This window comes from Photinus pyralis, unplaced genomic scaffold (genome assembly GCF_008802855.1).
Source record: "Photinus pyralis isolate 1611_PpyrPB1 unplaced genomic scaffold, Ppyr1.3 Ppyr1.4_LG7, whole genome shotgun sequence".
Lineage (NCBI taxonomy): Eukaryota > Metazoa > Arthropoda > Insecta > Coleoptera > Lampyridae > Photinus > Photinus pyralis.
Genome location: NW_022170738.1, coordinates 1619474 through 1639944, shown reverse-complemented (window position 1 = coordinate 1639944; position 20471 = coordinate 1619474). Strand labels below are relative to the sequence as shown.

General features: G+C 36.0%; 1 protein-coding gene across 1 annotated transcript in view; it reads right to left on the bottom strand.

Moving 5' to 3' along the window:
* Positions 1-20471, bottom strand: part of LOC116177219 (microtubule-associated protein futsch-like) — a gene marked incomplete at its 5' end in the record, with an annotated part of 42835 nt that overhangs the window by 1289 nt on the left and 21075 nt on the right. The window contains 4 exon segments of the mRNA XM_031496128.1: positions 23-219; positions 267-640; positions 688-874; positions 1287-1423. Of these exon segments, the coding sequence (XP_031351988.1) occupies positions 23-219; positions 267-640; positions 688-874; positions 1287-1423 (895 nt within the window).

Below are 20471 nucleotides of genomic sequence, written 5' to 3'. Positions count from 1 at the left end.
AGATACGCTACGGGTTACTTACTGTTCGTAGCCCGACTTGCTTTCCAACTGCGATTCCAAATCTTCACATCGGGCCGACAGGACGGAAACTTTATCGGCAATTCGTGGAACTAGTTCGGCCTTTTGATTGGATTGTGCCAGTAACTTTCGCAAATCCGCGATATCGGTCTGTTTCAGTTCTAGCACTGCCCGAAGGGACTCTACTTCCGCCAACACCAGCTGCACAAAAACGATAAAACACTGATGAGAGTATAAGCTAATTTTACCTGTAATTTGTTTTCTTTTCCCGCGGACACGTAACTCATGAGTTTGAGATTTTCGGATTTTAAACTACTAATTTCATCACTAGCCAAATTGAGCTTTTCTTTGTACTGCTTTTCTTTAATTTGAAACTCCTTGTACTGCTTCTCTTTTTCTTTTTCTAGTTTTGCAATGAGCGCGTTTTTATCATCAATTTCTTCCCGGATTGAGTCATTTTCCTCCCTCAGTATGTCTAAGGACTGTCCATGGCTTTTTTGTAGTTTGTTACACTCCACTCTGAGTTTGAGTAGTTGCTCGTTGTGACACGATGACAGTTGCCTTTTAATATTTTCGTGCTCCGAAATTAGTTCCTGTTCCGTCTCCAAATGCTGGCGTTTTACTGAAATACCTGTAGATACTTGTGGGGATTGCGAAAATTAAACTTACATTGCATTATATCGTTCCTATGTTGCTCCATAATTTCCTCGATGTCTTTACGATACTGCGCCCTTTCGCCTTCTATTTCTTTGATGTGTTCTTCCATTTGTCTGCAGGAGAAACGAGCTGCTTCTTCGGCTATCATTCTATTCTTTTCAATTTGTTTTTTTAGGGAAGGTGTTTGGAATGCTTCTAACTGTAAAAGAAGAAAATACCCTCAAATCACATTGGCATAATGTACATTTCACTTACAGATTTCATCTTTATTCTTTTGGATTTAATCCAGTAAACGTTTACGACCGCTTTAATAGACATTTTGTTCACAATGTTTATGCTGCAGTTGCACAGAGTGGGTGCCTCTGCACTAACTTGAAGAGTTTAAACAGTACAAAGAGCAAACAATGACTAACCTACATAAGTAATAAAGAGCAATTATAAACAAACAAGCTAATATTATCAAATGTAAACAATGAAATTATAAGGAAGGTATAATTTGGTAGAACAAAACAGCGTGATATGGGGTGTTCAATTTCAATCAGTTCTAATACGTTGTGATTTTCAACAAGGGAAGGTGTATAGTAGGTGCACAGTCCTCAGAAAAAACTTACATTAAATACTAAATGCTGAACAAGTACGGCTAAAGCTTCTGTAGTCCTAGAAATAGGAGCAGTTGGGACCCTGTTTAGCTGTGGGGGCCGAGCGCCGGGCGACGCGCGACCCCCTTTTACCGTAGCTCGTGTGCCATCTGTAACAAAAGTTAAGTTAGAAACTTGTAGGTAAGTAATGCTAAGCAATACAAAAGCAATTCATCAATTAATGGGCGACTCTAATTAGCCACATACTTAGACGAAAACAAAATCATTAATAATCTACTAGAAACAACAGGCCCTACGGGCCTGTGTGACATCCTACGTCAACGATCAGCATTAGTTTGACGAAATGTAGTAATGCTAAATATAAAAATAAGGTACTTTTCCGCCAAGTACCTTCCCTTTATAATATTTACTTCTTACGCATCGATTCGCTTTTTATTGAGCGAATTATCTAATCCGCAAATACTGTTACATATGCGCCAGAGCTGTAAATATTTTAGAAAAAGAGTATTTTCGGTATCTAGTTACTGAAAGTATCTAAGATACTTTTCTCTTGAGCCAAAAAGTACCTATGTTTTAGATACTTTTGTAAAGTATCTTATAGGTACAAGTTACTCTTCTAAAGTATCTAGATACCACCAAAAGTAATTAAGATACTTTCAGTCTTAGATACTTTAAAAGTATCTTAGACCTTCTTCTGCGCCTGTAGAACGATTGTTTTCGTTGATTTTTCACGAAGACATGCGCTAAGTAAACATTTAGTTCTTTTACGGTCCAATAAAAATGTTTAAGATAAATGTGACTTACGTACATCGTACATACATATAATAAAAGTATTCCCGAGAAATTTTGGTGTAGTCGATTTTTGGTAAAAAAGGAAGGTTGTACACTGCCTTTTTTTGAGGCACCAAAAAAACATTGTCTCAGATCGACCGGGAAAAAACATTTTCTTATAGAATGTGGCCTGTAGAATCCATAATTTCAAACAGTTCCAAGATTGGGCTACTGGATCAAAAGTTACAGCCCTTTGAAGTACAACATTTATATTCTTCCTATATACAGGGTGATTCCTATAGTACCTGCCACCGTTTAGGAGCGTATAGGGGGTGCCTAGGGGAGTATTTTGATATAGGACACTTGGGGTCGGAAATCTAAAATAAGGGCGCCAGAACCAAATTTATCTTCTGGAATGTCACGCCTGTATGTAGGCAACCCAACCGACCGACGTTTCGCGCGGAGCGATGCAGAGCGAGTTAGCGCGAGGAAGCGACATGGAAGGGAAGGAGGGAAAACGACAGTCAAAAGCAATAACGTTTACAAGTGTTCAACGTGGCCACCGTTGTTCTCAATGCACTTCCTACATCTAGCCAACTATTATTATTATTATACTATTGCCATAGTGTTTATTCACTTGATACGCGTCGTTGCAGACGGGATTTCGTGGGTTTAAACAAAATTCTGATCAAGTGTCAGCCCCACATCGCCGCCTGAGATCGCTCCGTGTGCACCGCCGGCCGGTTGGGTTGCCTACCTACAGGCGCGAAATTCCAGAAGGTAAATTTGGCTCGGGCACCCTTATTTTAGATTTTCGACCCCAAGTGTCCTATATCAAAATACTCCCCTACGCACCACCTACACGCTCCCAAACGGTGGCAGGTACTATAGGAATCACCCTGTATACTATATCTATCTATAGATTTGTCGGATTTAGCTTATTGAACTGTTTGTTAATTTCTTTTCATGTAAAAGTGTTTTAAATAATTATCTAGAATATTATAACAAGTTAAAAAGTAATCGTAAACGATTTACATAAAGCGTATTTCCACTTGCATTCATTTCCTATTTGTAAGATGCAACTTTTGTTAAAATTGTAAAAATGCGACCATAAATATGAAAGATAACGTTGCACATGTGCAATCCATTTTTGACGTGCTACTTCAATTTCAGGTTATAAGAAGAGTTTCATTTCAATGCTTTTCTAAATAAGAAAGTTGGAACTGCGCATGCGCAAACCTAAATTTTGAAGCTAACGTTAGATTTTCCTTTGTTCCAAGTGGCTATGTATCAAATTTCATTTAAATGCTTCCATAAATAAGAAAGTTGTCACTGCGCATGCGCAAAACCAAATTTTGAAATTGACGTTAAATTTACTTTTATTCCAAGTGTATATATATCAAATTTCATTTAAATACTTTTATAATTAAAAAAGTTTGCAATTCGGTTTATAAATGGTCGAGATGCGAAAAGGGCACTGTGAATTTTGAATCGATTCGACTGGCATTGCGTATTATATGGCTAAAGCTATGCTCATATTGAATTTCATGCAATTCAGTTCATAACTAACGGAGATGTCAAAGCGATCGGACATTTCTAAACAAAGTTATCGTTCACACGGACAGATAGAGGGACAGACAGACAAAGGAACAGACGGACGGACCACCAGCCAGACGACAGACAGCAATACAAAATTATAAACGATCTCTAGGATCGTTAATAAACGGCAAAAGTGTATAATTATGGAACATGTAAAAAACGGTTTTTTGTTTTTTTACAATAACTTTTTTTTGTAAGCGGTACAGAAAAAAATCCTTCCTTGGTGCAAGACACGACACCATAACGAACCAAATAGCAAAAAAACTAGAACAATAGCTCTTAAGATAAAAACTAGTAGCGTCGCAAAACGAGCGGACGGACGGACGGACAAAGTGGCCACAATAGCGTTTTTTTTTTATTGTGGAAATGCGCTAAAAAGGAACGCCAGATCTGGTTCACGTATTCTTTCAACTGCTGACAGTTACAATTCGATATTCAGCTTTCTAATTCTGAGTAAGTAAAGGTAATTTGAACATGCAAATAATTAGATCTGCATTCAGTTTCTATTCACCCTTGTTTAACGTATTTTACCATTATAAGGACTGCCACGAAAGAACCCGTTTGCTTCATTTCACAGAGCGAGGCTGCTAGGGGGCGGAAAACTCTAGCCAAATGCAATCAGCAGCAGCACAAAGGGCTTCACCCCATAAAACATAATGGATTAGAAACAAAACAATAGAACTATAGAACGACGAACAATTTTATACATGGCTTTTTTGAAAGCTTTTTGGTTTTTGATTTTTGAATTCAAAAGAACTTAATTTGGACATACATTCAGTTCGTGTGATACAATTGTGTACTATGCTGGTGCAGCAGAACACACCCACCCTCATCATCTATTCGCGATTCAGATTAACAGTGAGACCTCTGGTGAAAGTACATTGTAATTAATATTGGTGGTATAAGACAGCCATTTTGTTTATTTACAATGGCCAAAAGTAATCAATATTGTAGTTTTTGCGACTGTAAAAGTAAATAGGTACACTTTCATGTGCAATCACTGGAAGAGCATGAATAGTTTAAAACCTTACATTTTATCATGTTACTTTCAAGAATTTTAAATGTGATCAGTAAACAATAAGGATAATTTAAGAAATCGCCGTCTAACGCATAATATTTCCAAAGGTTTAATTGTGCAATTACACACCTTACGCGCAGTGAGCGTTGGTCTTAAAGCGTAACATTTCCAAAGTCATTCTTGGACACACTCAACTTTGAATGACTTTCTATCACTGTTATCAGTGTAATTTCGATATAATTATAATTAAAAATAATTTAAAAAATGTAATTTTGCTACTAACGGTACGCATAACTATCCAGATTTAAGGATATAACGTGCAGTGTATGTAATTAGGTAAGCCACAAATAGTATAAGAACAATTTAAACCATCATTAATTAAAGCACGACACATCGATAAATACCTATTGGCTATTTTGTTGTGTTTTGTTTTGAAAGCATAATCAACGTAAGGGAATGCCGGCGAGTTGATGTACCGTTGTACGAGTGCGCTAGCAATTGAATTGTGATCTTTATGTGTAATTAGAACATTAAGTTAATTGCGTGTTCAAGCTAATTCAAGACAGCCTCGAGTTCTTAAGAAAAAGGTCTTGCGGGTAGAATAGGATCAACGGGTTACATTTTCATGTCTTCTTTCGAGTCACTTTCAATTTCACTTAAAACTGTTAAAATATCCCAATGTTTACAAATATTACATAATTTGTAAATTACTTCAGCGTCTAAAAGATAATTTCCAAACAACTGTGTTCATTTCTTGAAATTCCAACGGGAACGGGAACAGGAAAAAAAGGATTTTATGTTTTACAGTAGAAAAGAACGTATGTTTCTTTGAAAGTGTTAAAGCGTATTCCGAAAGAGACTTCCCGAAGTTCCCACGGAAAGGGGGTACGGGCAAACGGGATTTCCAAAAGGCGGTAAGAAATTTGCCGGGACTGCTAGTTACCAATTAAAACGTGAGATACATACAAATTGCTTTCATTACATTTACATGGTAAGTAGTTTGACTTTGAATGTTGAAATAAGCCCCAATGACCTCATATTAAATGGATTTGGATGGAAATGGATTTTCAGTTTCAACAGATAACACGAGAGCTAAACATCAAAACACATGTTGCAACTATCTTATGAAGATTTTACAACTGAAATGGGTGCATCTTTCTTCCTGAAGCACAAGTTGATTATATCAATAAGAGCTTTGAAACCTTCAGCATTTATAAATACTATTCTAATATCCGTTTTACCCGTTTTGTGCATTAGAATCATTTTAGATGAATTATTTATTAACGCAAAAAGTAAAAGAGCACTATTTTTCGAACAGGTCCTAAAAGATTGCTCATAATCATGGAAAAACGTTTGGCCATGATCATCCAGCGATGGACTGTTTGGCTGACCAATTACCATGCTATTGACAATAATAAATGACAGTTGTTTAATGTATGTTTATAATAATAGCTGTCGTCCCAATTACTACTTACGTAGACCGTGAGATTAAAAGCCCTAGCTCCCAAACAAACCCATTTTGAAATACTACAAAAGGCTATTGTCTGAGATTCCCGTTAGACCAAAACACTAGCGAATTATTTATATTCAAGTGCACCAAGTCGTCATAACACGTACTTGATAGCTCACGTGAGAAATGCTAATTTAAGAAACGGTGTACGCACGTCTACTTTGCATTGAACGTTTTCTATTCTGGCCATTAACTTTTATTAAATTCACCCGCATAATAAGAAAACAAAGAAACGGTAACAGCAATTGAAAGCTTACGCTAATGTTATTTGAAGAAAAACGGGAGTTCGAGTAACATACGCCTTACGGCCGGATATCCTTAAGAGACAAGTAACGGAAGAGGAATATTTATCTATGGGGTGAAAAATTCGAAAACAGATCGGCTGCCAGTCCCAGTGTAAATTTAGTTCTGCGAAACGCGCAATTGACGTCAAAATTCAAGTGTAGTATTGGCAAAATTTTTGAGCTATTAAACTATTTTTGGACCAAACAAAATGTTTTTCTTTCCTAGAAATGAACTTTCGCAGTCAAGCGGGCACGTCAGGTGAAATTTGCTTTATTTTTGTAGGATATGAATTTTAATTGGAAGCAACTTTAAAGTTTATGTAGGCCAATTAAATTGCAGCGGTTTATAATTAATAAGAGAACTACGGTTGTTTTCTGCAAACTTGCTCCGTTCTCCTGCCAAAAGTTTTTTAATATCTGTAACGCAAGTCTCTAGATGTTTAAGGATAGTTACCACCCTTTATGGCAGATTTTGAAGTTGACCGGAATAATATGGCCTCTTGTTTTATGAATTAGGAATTGATGTCTAAATTGTGAGTAACAGTTCAATTTAGGATGGATCAGTCTGGTCTGGTTACATAAATGATCGGATGTGCCCCTAGCAATTTTAAGTATATAATTCAGTATGACAACAAATTACCATAAAGTTTGTGGATCGATCGAATTTGAATTGGATCATACTCTTTTTCTGTTGATTTGGATTAGGCTATGCTAATATGACGTACAACCAAATTCATGTCAGCACATACACATAACTTTGGAAGGTGTATGCTGTTTGCATATTAATTCTGTAATTTATTTACATACAACAATGATATTTGTGTCGCATATAAATAACATAAGTTCTACAAAGCGATCAAAAATGAGTGACCGTCGAGTCACCTTTGGAAATTTTGTTTACAAGGGAAATCGTACTTAACTTGTACTTCCAAAGGCGACTCGACAGTCACTCATTTTTGATCGCCCGATATAAGGGGAAGAACGAAGCAAAAAAGTAGGTAAGTAGTAAGACCAGTGTCTGCAAAGAAATAGAAACAAATACATAATATTAACGATAAAAGAAAAAATATACCTTTCGGTATATGAAGCAGATATACTTATAAACGAACACAATAAACAAATTCTGAAAACATTGTCGATAATTCATGAAAACTGCTAATTTGCAATTAACTCAGCTCCCTGTACTTTTTATATGTAAATTGAAGAGGAAATAAATAGGACGTAACTTCAAAGAAGAAAGTATACGGAAAACAAATGAATATCCACTGACTAGTGAGTGTGATTAGCACCCGTATAATATTAATTGTTTAAACGCTAAACATTTGATAAAACTAAAGAAACTGGCACAATGTAGATGATTATTAATTTCCTTTTCTATTGCTGACTTTCATCTAGCGGAAAACATTTCCCTTTGACCTCTTTTATTAACAGATCACATCACACCACATCATTACACCTTAAAATTATTTTGAGCTATATGTATACCTGCTGAAGAAGTTCCAAATCAACAATATTTTCTCAAGTACGATATGTGAACGCCCTTCAGCGTACTATAATTTGTAAATAAAATGACATATGATTTTATTAACGCACTACTGAACTCACAGTTCGGAATCTGAAAGTTAGTCTCCCACCTTACCTACCCTTAAATTTATCTGACAGTTAATTTTCATTCATTCACGCATTCACGTCGAAAGTGAATTCAAAAAATGAAATTCGCTCCCGGATAAGCAGATCCCAGGACTAGGGCTGGGCGATTACGGGTTTGAATAATCGATAATCGATTATGAAAAATAATCGATTACACTGATTAATCGATTAATCAAATAATCGATTAATCAAATCATCGATTAATCACCTAATCGTTTAATCAAAAGTCGATTGTCACATACAAGGAGTAATAAATATCTGTTTGTATGCATTAATACATTAATTATTTAATAATAAAAATAAAAAATAATTCCGTTACTCTTTTCATCAAATCGTTCATTACTAGGCAGATCGATTAATCAATAATCAACAAAGTGTCCCTGGTTCGGGCATGGATATTTGCAAATACATAGTGGGTTGATTGGTAGAACAGCCTTGGCTGAAACCCTGCCCATTTGAAAATGAAGGTCAAAAATAAAAATAAATAAATAAAAATAAATGATTAGGCAGCTTACTCTCCGATGAGGTGTGCTTTAGTTTTGATGATACAATCTTAATTCATTTTAGCTGCTTAAAGTGACGTTTTAACATCCGCTATAAAATAAAATAATACTTGTGAGCTGTGAGTGCTCCTTTTTGCGTAAACTGATGATCCAACTAATAATAATCAATTAAAATTTACTTAATAATTGATTAATCAAACAATCGATTAATCAAATAACCGATTAATCAAATAATCGATTAATCGATTAATTTAATAGAATAATCAAACCCGATTATCGATTATCGTTTGATTATAATCGATTAATCGATTTTTTTGCCCAACGCTACCCAGGACAATTCGTTCTCAGAAAATTCCATTAATTTAAGTTATCAATATTTCATAAACCATTTGATCTCAACATTTATTTTTTTCTGGGAGCGGTATGTCCTGGGACCGCATTGTTCTGGAAGCGAATTGTCCGGATGCGAATTATAAATTCCCATGGGTCATTGGTGAATGATTTCTGGAGTCAGTATCGGTCAGCAATTCCGAAATAAATCAAGGGTTCACGACTCCAAGAGGTCAAAGCGGATGTGAAAAAAAAGCCAAGAAGATCGCAGAAAGTGTGCAGAAAGCATGGAGGATTGAAACTGAAATAAATGCATTCTGAAAGAAAAATGTATCAAAGTCCTCGTGTGAAAGAACAATATTTCAATTCGGGGGGATCATCTACGAATAAGCACAGAGTTGGTTTATTGTACCTACTTGAATTTGTAATCTCAGCGTCTATTTCTCCTTTTAGAATTGTTTGTAATTCCGTATTATTTTCTTGTTTAAAGTTTATGGCTTTTGCAAATTGTTTGTTTAGATTTGCGTATTAAATAGTGGCACGTAAAATTGCGTGTTAAATGTAAGACACATCTGGACAACGTGGCGTTCCTTCGAAGCTGGTGTTATAAAGTCTGATAGATAGTGATAGAAGGTCGATCTCGAGGTAGGAGATTATCTTATGGTAGAAGTGCTGTCCCTTTAAATGTATGAAATAACGCAAAAACGAGGCTGCTGCTAACTGCTAGCTTTCGCGACGGTAAAAACAGCGTGTATTTTTATTTACGCTAATTTCTCTGCCAGTAGGCCCTATTTGTTTAATTGAGGACGTTGTTCGTCAGTTTCAAAATAAGTCTGCAGAAGAAGCTAACCCATCTTCATAACAGATTTAATTTACGGTCAAGTGAAGCAGTAAAAGTTTGTGGAAACTTTTTTAAATGGTTTGTTCGTATTCAGAAAACGTTCGAAGTTAAAAGTTTCTATTACCCGGGCAACCCGCCGAAAATTTTTTGATTGCTCCTGAAGTGAAGTAAAGGTTTCTAAAGCTGTCAGCGAGTGCGCCGGAATATCGCACACCTTTCATGACTTTATTTAGATTCTTAAAAAAAAACTAAGTAATTATTTTTTAAATTTTAATTATCGACCATCTGCGTGCGGGGTATTATGTCCAAACAAGCTTTGTAAGCTTTTCTTTCAGGGATTTTGTTTCATGTACTATGGAATAAATTTTTCTCATTTTCGAACAATTAATTGTGTGAATTTCAGACGTTAATTAAAATTTGTGTAATATTTTTGTAATTTTCGGAAATTGATCGCGGCCGACGAGTCTCTCAAATTGAAAACAACTTGAGTCAATATTAGGACTTTCCTCTAGCAGATGCCGGATGCGTATCAGAGTGATTATAAAATTCTAAGTTTCAATTTTAAGTTAATTTGAGCTAGCTGGACAGTTATTTTATGAGTGGTATTGCACGCAGCAATATTTACATTGTTGTGTATACAACGCCCGTTAGAATGTTGTATTTGAAATTGGAACATTTAGAATTTTGTTTTCTTTCTTAAATGTCGTTATAATTTGTCTATTTTCTGTTAAACGTTAGGGAATTTCTGGGAATTTGGACGTTTATAAAATTGTTCTATCTCTAATTTTTATTTGTTATTAGGTTGCTTGTTAGCCCAAATGTGACAATTTGAGTTGATTTATTAGGTTTTTCTTTTATTTATAAGAAATAAAGGTAATTGTTTCAAATATAAAGTGGTAGAAATTGTTAGAATTAAATAAGTTTATCTCGTAAAATTGGGTGTATACCTGCGGGATCCAAGGATCCGATTCGAGAGATCGGCCCCATGCTGCGATTCCACTGTCACCAAACTACAGGAAATGCACTAAACTACACTTGATCATCCTCCTTACAGCTCGGACTTATTGCGCTGCGATTTCAATTTGTTCGGGGCGCTTAAAGGAGTTTTAGTGAGGGCGACCCTTGTTATTTTTACGAAGAGGGCATCAAAAAGCTGCCCACGCGCTGGAATAAATGCATTTCCAAAGCAAGAAACGGTGTAGAAATTGTTATTTATTATACAAGACGATAAAGGGGTATTTTCACAAAATGGCTAGTTTGCCTTTATCGTCGTGTATAATACAAAACTTTATTTTATAGCAGAAGCCATATAAATCAATGTAAAGCTTCTGCCAATTCTGATTTTTAATTTAGAGATGTCAAAAATAGCAAGCTTAGGTTCTGCCATCGCAATTGTTGCTATAGAAACAGAATTGTCATATATTCTGGGCGTCATTTTATATCGTGCATTTGCAATAGGAATGACAGATGTCATTAGAATGCACACTCATCTGTTTCACTTTATCTATCCACAACCGTATTATAGACGGCTGTTATCTATCCTTACGGTTAAAGTGATCACTTTAACCACTCTTACTGCTAAAGCGAGCCTACTCATTGAAACCTATTAAAATGCCATTTTAACATATGCTATAAAATAAAATAAATTGTAATTGCCTTGTGTTTTTTAATTAATGAATTTAAATAAAAATCACGTTTATATTTGATCCCTCCTCGTAGTGGAGAATTCTCCCACTTGTGCTAATCAAGTAGGTACCTATATTGAGGTTAAATTTCAGGAAAATGGAAAAAGAAGTAAAATTTCATACAGAACTAGCCGTGGATTAAGTAATAACTTTCGCTTAGGAATTCAAAATTTTGATTTTAAAAGGGGAAAGAAGTTCTACCCCTTTTATTGCAAAAGCCTGTTGCAAGACAAACGTGAAGGGGGGACAAAGAGGGTTTGTATTGTGGGTTGGGTGAGGATATAATTAAAAAAGAGGAAACAGAAAAGTTAAGGATAGAGGCGTGAAAAACTAATCTGGAGAAAGAGCTACGAGGTAAAGGTAACGACAGAAAAATGTTCCTTTGTATAAAAGAGAGTGGCGAATGTAGAGGAAAGAAACTCAAACAAGAAGGGAAAGGCGTGAAAATGACGCATGAAGGGTGTACCAAAACTGTGCAAACAATTAACCACGATTTAGGTCGAAATGTGACCGAAATTTTAAAATTAAGCCAGCGACTTGAAAATAGCGACGTTTTGTTTAAGATTTCGAGAACACCGTGCCCCGTGGAACATGTGAGCGTTAATAAACAGTTCACCAGGGTTCGTGATGGGTGGTCCCAAATTTTTCCAGTGTAAAATAAATGTTGACAATCGGATGATGTAAACCATACAACAATAAATTATTATCAAGTGCACTTCCTTATTCCAGAAGATACTTTTGTGGAAGGTGGATCACTGATGCTGTAATGCAGTCTAATGAACTTAATCTGACAAAGGCTACTTAATTTAGATAGTTTTTCAATGGCTTTTCTCTTCAGCTTTCCCTGGCAAATACATTAGATTTTTTTGAATGTAAATACGAGATAAATTAAACGTAAGCCATTGGTTAAGTAAATACGTCGACGACACGAGCTCATTACATAAAATATAACATACATTGTAACGAAAAAAAGTACTTCTTTCGGCTTTCAACACACTCATAAAACACAAGCTACCATCCCTAATTGGCGCAATTTAAATATTACGCTTCTCCTCTGTGTGAGATACCATCTGATTTACAGAACGGAGATTAGCTTCAACTACTTCCCCTAATGAAAATAGACAAATCTTAGGGCCCTGCCGCAATATCCTCCTTTTGACAGTTTTTTTTTCTCTCGTAAACTTAGACGGATGTTCCGCGCATTGTAAAAATCTTCCCGGCCGAACAATACGCGATTCATCGGCCCGAGAAAGTTTCCACGTTCTGTCCATCATTCTTCTCGTGGCATTTCCATTGAGAAAGTATCGCATTTTTGTAAAACGTCACTAAATATGGAATAAGTAAAACTTGCCGATAAAGTACCATAAGTATAATTATTTAAATGGTATGATGGTTAGAAAGTGATTGGATTCGCAAATAGCAATGAACTTGCTCCTTTCATGAGAAAGTAATTGCCAATTTGTGTAATAACAAGCAATTTTTTATTTTCGTTTTATAAGCGTGTGTCATTAAACCTTAAAGGTTGTAATTAAACTAATGAAACTAAGGAGTAAATTAGTATCATTATTACATTCACTTATGCTTGATTTATTGCGCAAAAAAAAGACAAGCACTGGGTGAAGGGTAATGAGGATTCGTAGCTCGCTTAGACGTGTTTCTCAACACTCTTCACAGCAATGACTTTTTAAAGCAATTTTAATGCATATTCAATGTTTTCCTTTTATAAAGCAAACAGCATGTAATTTGTTTTTATATCATCTAGCGGTTTTAGTAATTCTTACAGGAGTTTAGAGAATTACTGGCTAAATTTTGTAAATAAGTAAATTATTGTTGACAATTCAACTCATGTATAAAAAATCGCATAAGCCACAGTGAAATTGTCACTTTGACAGCGGCAAAAGTTACCTGCAACTTTTCCAGCGACAAATGCACTAGTGGTTTTTTCACTTATTCATTTTCGAACCAATTATCGCATTATCCTTTCCCATATGACTAGTTTGACGTCTGTCAGTAATTGATTAGTTATGTGAATTTCTTGTTCGTTAAATTGTCCTGCCGAATTACACTCGAGGTTTGTATTTAAACCGAGTAAATTTGTGTTATTGCAATTCAAATCTGTTGCCTTTTAGCAATTGAACTCGAAAAACTGTCAACCTAAAAATGCTCCACCTGCGGTGTCGCATTTTTATTAGTTGACAGTTTTTCTCGTCTAATTGCTAGGCAAATTACCTAAACAACCCAAATTTACTCGGTAAAATACAAACCTCTTGTGCAATTATAAGTGACAAATAGGGAAAACATGTGTTTTTAATGTAGTGGTTAAGTTTTTACAGAAAATCGCTTTCTCAGCTTTCAAAGTCAAACAATAGACACCCTTCCATGTAAGAATGTACCGCCTGTAAAGTATAAGGATTTTCCTTAGTTTGCGCGCACGTTATCAATTTTGTTTTTAACTGCACCAAACGTTGTATAACCCAAAAATGCCAACGGGTTTATCAAGAAAAAGTAATCTGACTAGTCTGACTTTGGAGCCTACTCACCCTACAAATCTTCACTTCAGCACCACTCAAGGCCGAAAGGAAAAAAACCTTTTTACGAAAAAAATGTTGTACAATACTGTTTGAGCCATTTTTTGAAAATTGCGTAAGGGGTGCAAAATGTATTTATTATTGCATGATTATCTACAAAATTATAAACGCATACGAAAACCTGGAGAAGTCGTTACTCAATTTTTGTGGTCACCGAGTCCATATCTGCCTTTTAAATTGCCCGGGGATCCGGGTGGCGCTACGGTAGTGCAGTGGAGTGAAACATTAACCGTGCCGAGGAATTGCTCAAAAATCGTTACTCCCGCTTCTCCCTGGGCATCCCCGTGGAATTTCGAGGGCAGATCTGTACTCTGTGACCGCGAAAACCCCCGAGTGACGATTTTCTCGATCTGGTGAATTTTTCACTCCAATGTGTACCTCACGATACCCCCGTAGCGGCACTCCTGTGTACTTCTTTCGAGGGCAGATTTGGATTCAGCGACCGCGAAAAGCCCAGACTATTTCCAAGCAGTTTCCCGGCACTGTTAACGGGTTCTACGTAGCGCCGCCCCTGAGCATCCCCGGGGAATTTCGAGGGCAGATATGTATAAATGCATTTTGACGCCCCTTATGCGATTTTCAAAAAAACCAGTGTTGTACAACAGTTTTCTTTGCATTTCTCGAAATACCAAGCTGAAAACCGCATTTCAATACGAACTGATTGCAAAAATTAATCTATAGAAATGCTAAATAATATACAGCATTAAAAACATTTTGCCACGACCGAGGATCGAACCCGAGCCGCCTGCGTTGCAGCTACAACGATTGGGATTAGAATATTAGACGATGCTATGCCCGGGTTTTTGTACCGAAGAAGGTTTCCCTGACACTTTATATTTATATGTTCTCGTCTTTTCTTACGCACAACATTAAAGTTTTTATGCAATTTCCTTTCCCATTTGTATACATATAAAAAGACCCTCCAGTTGAACACCTACATTCGAAAGTGCCGCGAAACGTCCGTCGCGACGGTGGCTCTGCTCAATAGTATAGGACAAGTCAAGATTTCAGTCGTTTCTCGACTTGTTCTTTACGTCCAAATAATTAAATGCACCTTGTTAGTAAAAGATCATAGACAACTTATTACAGATAACTACCGAAACATTTTTTGTGGTTAATAAAAGTCGTTGATATAATGGGTATCTTACCCACAATCACTCACTGTCTGTATGGCTGCCTAGATCGTATCTCTTCCATTGATTGCATGATGCTATGGAAACATACTTAGTGATGACTTCATAATACATCGATAACATGCGCACAAGCTAAGAAAAGTCATACCGTACCTAGATTATGAGATTCCAAATGGTAATCATTGAAAAAAAAACTTGATTTTAACAATCGTAAGGCCTTCAAAAATTACAATTTATTCGCTTTAATCTGCAATTTTTACACACATCTATAAATGGCGTTAAAAACGTTAAAACAACCATCTCCCAGAGTCTATAAAAAATTGGGAAAGTTTAAATTAGAAGTTAAAACACTTCTTTTAAACAATTGTTTCTATAACTTTGAGGAATTTTGAGTTTTAAATGTTAAGTTTTTTGTGTGTAATATTTCCATTCCTTCTATAACAGAGTTTTTCTATACACTTCTATTTATTAAGAAGTAAACATAGGGATTTATGTATATTGTTTTTCCCTATGTCTACTTTCAAAAGACAAAATCTCTTCTGAAGGGCGCCTAATATTATGCAACCAAAATAACTTCTTAGAAGAAACAAAAATCTGGCTCTCACATTAATTCTGTATTTTTATTTTCGTTCGTGTATTCAACTGTAGGAAAAGTTGATAATGTCAATTGGTATAGTGCCGGTAACAATTTACGGAGTGTAAGGGATTTATTTTCTATTGTCAAAGCAACAATATTCAAACTAATTAATATGACAGCCAGATGTTTATTTGTTTTAAAAAGTTATTTTGGATACCTAAAATTAGGCGCCTTTCAGAAGATATTTTGTCTTTTGAAAGTAGGCATAGGGAAAAATAAATTCCTATGTCTACTTCTTAATAAATAGCACTGTGTAATTATAAATATTATAATACAAAATTAAGAAGCTTTCTGGCATTACTAAGACCGGGAAAATATTTCAAATTTCTTTAATTTTCAAAATTTCCAAATTCAAAAAATTGAACAGCCTGTATAATTTGAATTTAGAAAACCCCTTTCAAAATCACTAAATCTCGCTCGTTTGTGGATATATACAGGATCGCAAATAGGGATGTTTTAGAGAACTGAAAAATAATACATTTTTCTTTATTTTTTTGAATAAGTAGTCCTTAAAATAAGAGAGCTGTGGCAATTTTTCGAAAAACAAAAGAACGTCAATAACTTCGAACCGGGGCACCAAATCAAAAATTGTAACTAAGTAAAGTTCTAACTGCCGTTTTCGGGTGTAACGACTCAGGATGGCCGCTTAGTAGAGTCTAGGATTTTAAAATTCTTTGTCTCAAAATTTCCAAATTCAAAAAATTTAAGGGAAAGATGTTTTCATGGCTCTAAGAAAAGTTCACTCTTGACGCAGTAGGGGATTTGCACTAGCTAAATATCTGTTTGGCATGAGCTTGGAAGGAAATGGAACAATAAAAGTGTTAACAATGCACTTATCCCCAATTTAAAATTCCACTCGCACGCTGCTCGACACTAATGCAATTTCCTTAACGAAATTGTTCTCCATACTTAAGTCTTGACTGTGAGCTTTTAGAAAAAATCAAGACGAAGTTCAAAATTAATCTCCAATATTGGCCCAAAAACCCATCTGGCACAAATCCAAAACTTAACCGCCTTTCCGATGTCTATAACTTTTTAAAATAGGTAATCGTTTGGCCAAAGATGCGTAACGGAAATAAGTAACGTTAAGTTTATTGCCAACGTTGCTTGCATAATTGCGGCCTTGTTTTTGTTGAAGTACGCAAACAGCTGCGATTTTTACCTTTTGTATCAATCAGCATCACGTAAAACTCGCAATCCAAAAGCTTCTGAAACATCACAAACGAAAACTATCGTTCAATTACAAAAAAAACTGCGCTCCGGTCCAGAACTCACGTTCTCTTATTCATAATGAAAAAAAAATCCCGCGAATTGTTCCTTCGGTAAAGCTCTAACGCGACTGACAATCGAAAACGTTCTGAGCTTAACGGTTAAATGTTACGCGATTTGCAACTAAAGCGAAGAACATCAAGCGTAACGCGTAATTAGCATACAATTCTACCGAGCTGAGGATAAATTTTACGTAAAAGTGCGTCTTTCACTTTCGCTTAATCGATCGTAAGCGAGACGTGCGTTTTGAAGGAATGCCAAATTGAATTTTTGTTTTGGTTTTGAAAAACGCGATTCCGACAACCTGTCGACGGATTTAGAATTTCAATTATGTGTAAAATCTACTGAAATCGAGCTGTCGGAAGCAATTCGCAAGATCTTCCAGCTTGCATCACGATGGAAGATTTTAAAAGTTTATTTTTAAAAATAGCAATTCAAATCTTCAACTGTCAGCCGATATTGTCGATGCTTTGGGAGTTTTTCAGTGAATCGCATCCTGATCCTGAAAAAGAAATTGTAAGCCAAGGTAATGTTACCAAAATTGTTTTTGGCTCACAATCAAGCTTTAATATATCAAAGTAAATGAAACAAAGTTACTAAATAGTTATAATCAAGATGAACTAGTCATTTTGGAGCGCAATTTTGGAACCTGGAACTTAAAAAAGAGAGCAGATGATCCTAAGTGGATATGAAGTAAGTGTAAACTAGGCAAAAAGAAAGAGCGAATGCACGAAAAAGGCGATTGAAGAGGGTAGGTACATATGAAGATAGGAAGTGTGGTGTTAATTATGAAACTAACAAGGGAGACGTCAAGACGTGAAGTAAATGAGGGGTGCATGAAGCGTGAAAGAAGTATAAAAAACACGTGGTGAGGACTGAGGAAATGAAAAGAAAGAATATGTTAAGAAAATAGGTGTGATAAACTAAGGCGCGAAGGAACTGCGGATAGTAGATAAGCAATGCCGATTTCAGGTCGAAACAGGTGACATTTTGGACCTGGCTCGTTGATATTTTTTTCCGAAATAGTCATCAAACTTTAATTTTCAGTAACACTTTACCTGATTACTTCTCAATTTTCATACATAACTTAGTAAGTCATGACGGGAGTCATTAGACATTACAAATGTGGCCTGAATGTCATATTTGTAATGTTTAATGACTCCTGTCATCACTGACACATTGATATTAATCAAAATTGTATACTAAAAAGACGATTTCCGAAAAAATTTAACGCAACACTCGTCAGTAACAAAACACTACTTGACTCGGACCTCAAAGGGGCCTCGTACTTCAATATTTCCTCCGGGGATCTAAAGGGAGGAAAGGTATTGTTGTGAATATGAATATGAAACTGTGCAAAAAATGTGTGAAAGAGATGAGGTCTGTAGAAGGTGAGAATGAGGTGTGAAAAGCGTGCCCTGCAGGTGGAAGAAGACTAAGAGAAAGAAATCGTCATAAAAACCGTGAATTATCTGGGAGGAAGGCGTAAAGAAAGGACGGAAAAAGGCATAAGCTAATCGTAAAGAAGGTATTATGAAGATGTAAGAAACAGAAGTGCATGATGATTGAGAAAACCGCAAAAGAAATAGATTATGTGAAGAAGGAAGGTAAAATACAAGAAAGTAAAAAGAGTGCGTGAAAATACCCCAAAGAGCGCGAGAAAGTTGTAAATAAACCCCGAAGAAGGCGAGAAAGAAGGTTTAAAAAAGGCGTGAAGAAAACAAACGTAAAAGAAGGAAGCAAAGACAAGAAAGGCGTTAATAAAGCACCGTAACGGTTTTACAGGGGTGGGAAACCCTACTTGTAGATAACGTATTTTATTCTCTACAGCACTGGTAAAAACTTAACTGTCACGATTAATTTTTTGTAATGAAATTAACACCACGGCTAGCTCAGTAATGACTTTTACCTTTTACCAGGTTGGTTCATTATCTCCACTTATAATCTGAAAATTAAAACCGGATGCTCTTATTGATCTTAGGCGTATGCTGAGTTTCCGCCGTTGAGCGCAGGGGTTACAGGAGCTGTTCAACCAGCGATAGAGCCACTCTATGTAAGCGGTGTGGTTTTTAATGCCAGATTTAGATGTAACACTTGCTGAAGGAACCTACGCTATGGGTGAACAGTAAGTGTTGGAGTTCTATACTATGGCCGAACCGCAGCTCATGAGGTATTTGTTCTAAATCCTATTGGGCGCCTCATTGCCTGGCTGTGTTTTTGAATTACACTCTGGAAATTAGTCATATTCTGTTACTCCTGCAACTCATCAAATTAAATAAAGCTTGATATCAAATAAGCTGGCATGGCAAAATTCGAAAGTCAAACACAGTCCTGGAAACCGGTCGAATCAATGAAAATTAATAAAATACCGCCGTCCTAACTATTCCACCATTGAGTGGGCGTTAAAAATTACGAGAGGAGATTATTTTACCACGAAATTAAGGGATTCGAAGATTACCTGCTAGCTTGAAAAGAGTACGGTCCAAAACAGATTGCTTAATTCGCGTTTTGTTAGCGGAATTGGTAAGAAGACGGTCTAAATAAAAGAAATAAGTGGTCACGATTCAATTGGTTAATGGTTCACTGCGAAAAATGAAATAAATTCAGTTCTTTTATATTGAACTAATGCATTTAGACGTTTTCTAAGCTAAATTTAGAACAGGAACGATTTTCTTATTATCGAAATTCGGATTCGGATTAAAATTTAAGATGCAGGGATAACATGCTCCTTTCCGCTGAAATTGGCCGCAAATAATGAAACATGTACATCGACCAATTCATTAAAGCGACAGACAGTTCCTCAACCTAAAGGCTTTCGCTTCATAATAAATGACAGTAACATTACATAACATTGAAGGTTCACATTTTTCGTCTCCCTTTACTAGTAAATAATGCATTTTGCGATTCATTTCGTTCGCTTGACTATCGAAACTCTCTTCTTCAATAATTTTACGTGACCTCTGGGGCCGATGCGCATCTGAAGCTTGTGGGAATCAGTGGTAAATTGTACAACTTGTCAAAAGCATGAAAATCCTCTTGATTGATTCACAGCGTCTACTAATCGGTAAAAGCACAGACGAGATTTGCAAACAGAAACTCAACTCAGGAGTTAAACAAGGAATCCCTTTGACTTTACCGACCCTCGACAGTCGCAATAAATGGAAAACATATTGCGATTGAATTCGAAAGGGGAGCGCCGTTATTACTACATCGGCTTCTAATTTTGCCAAACAGATCTAATAATAAATACGAGTAATAAATACTACACGTAATGGGCATGTCGTAGAAAAATTGTGTTAATTGTTTATGTAATGGAACAAAAAAACTGTTTGCTTTGGTTTTGAACATTAATAAAGTCGCAGCATGTGTGCAAGCTGTA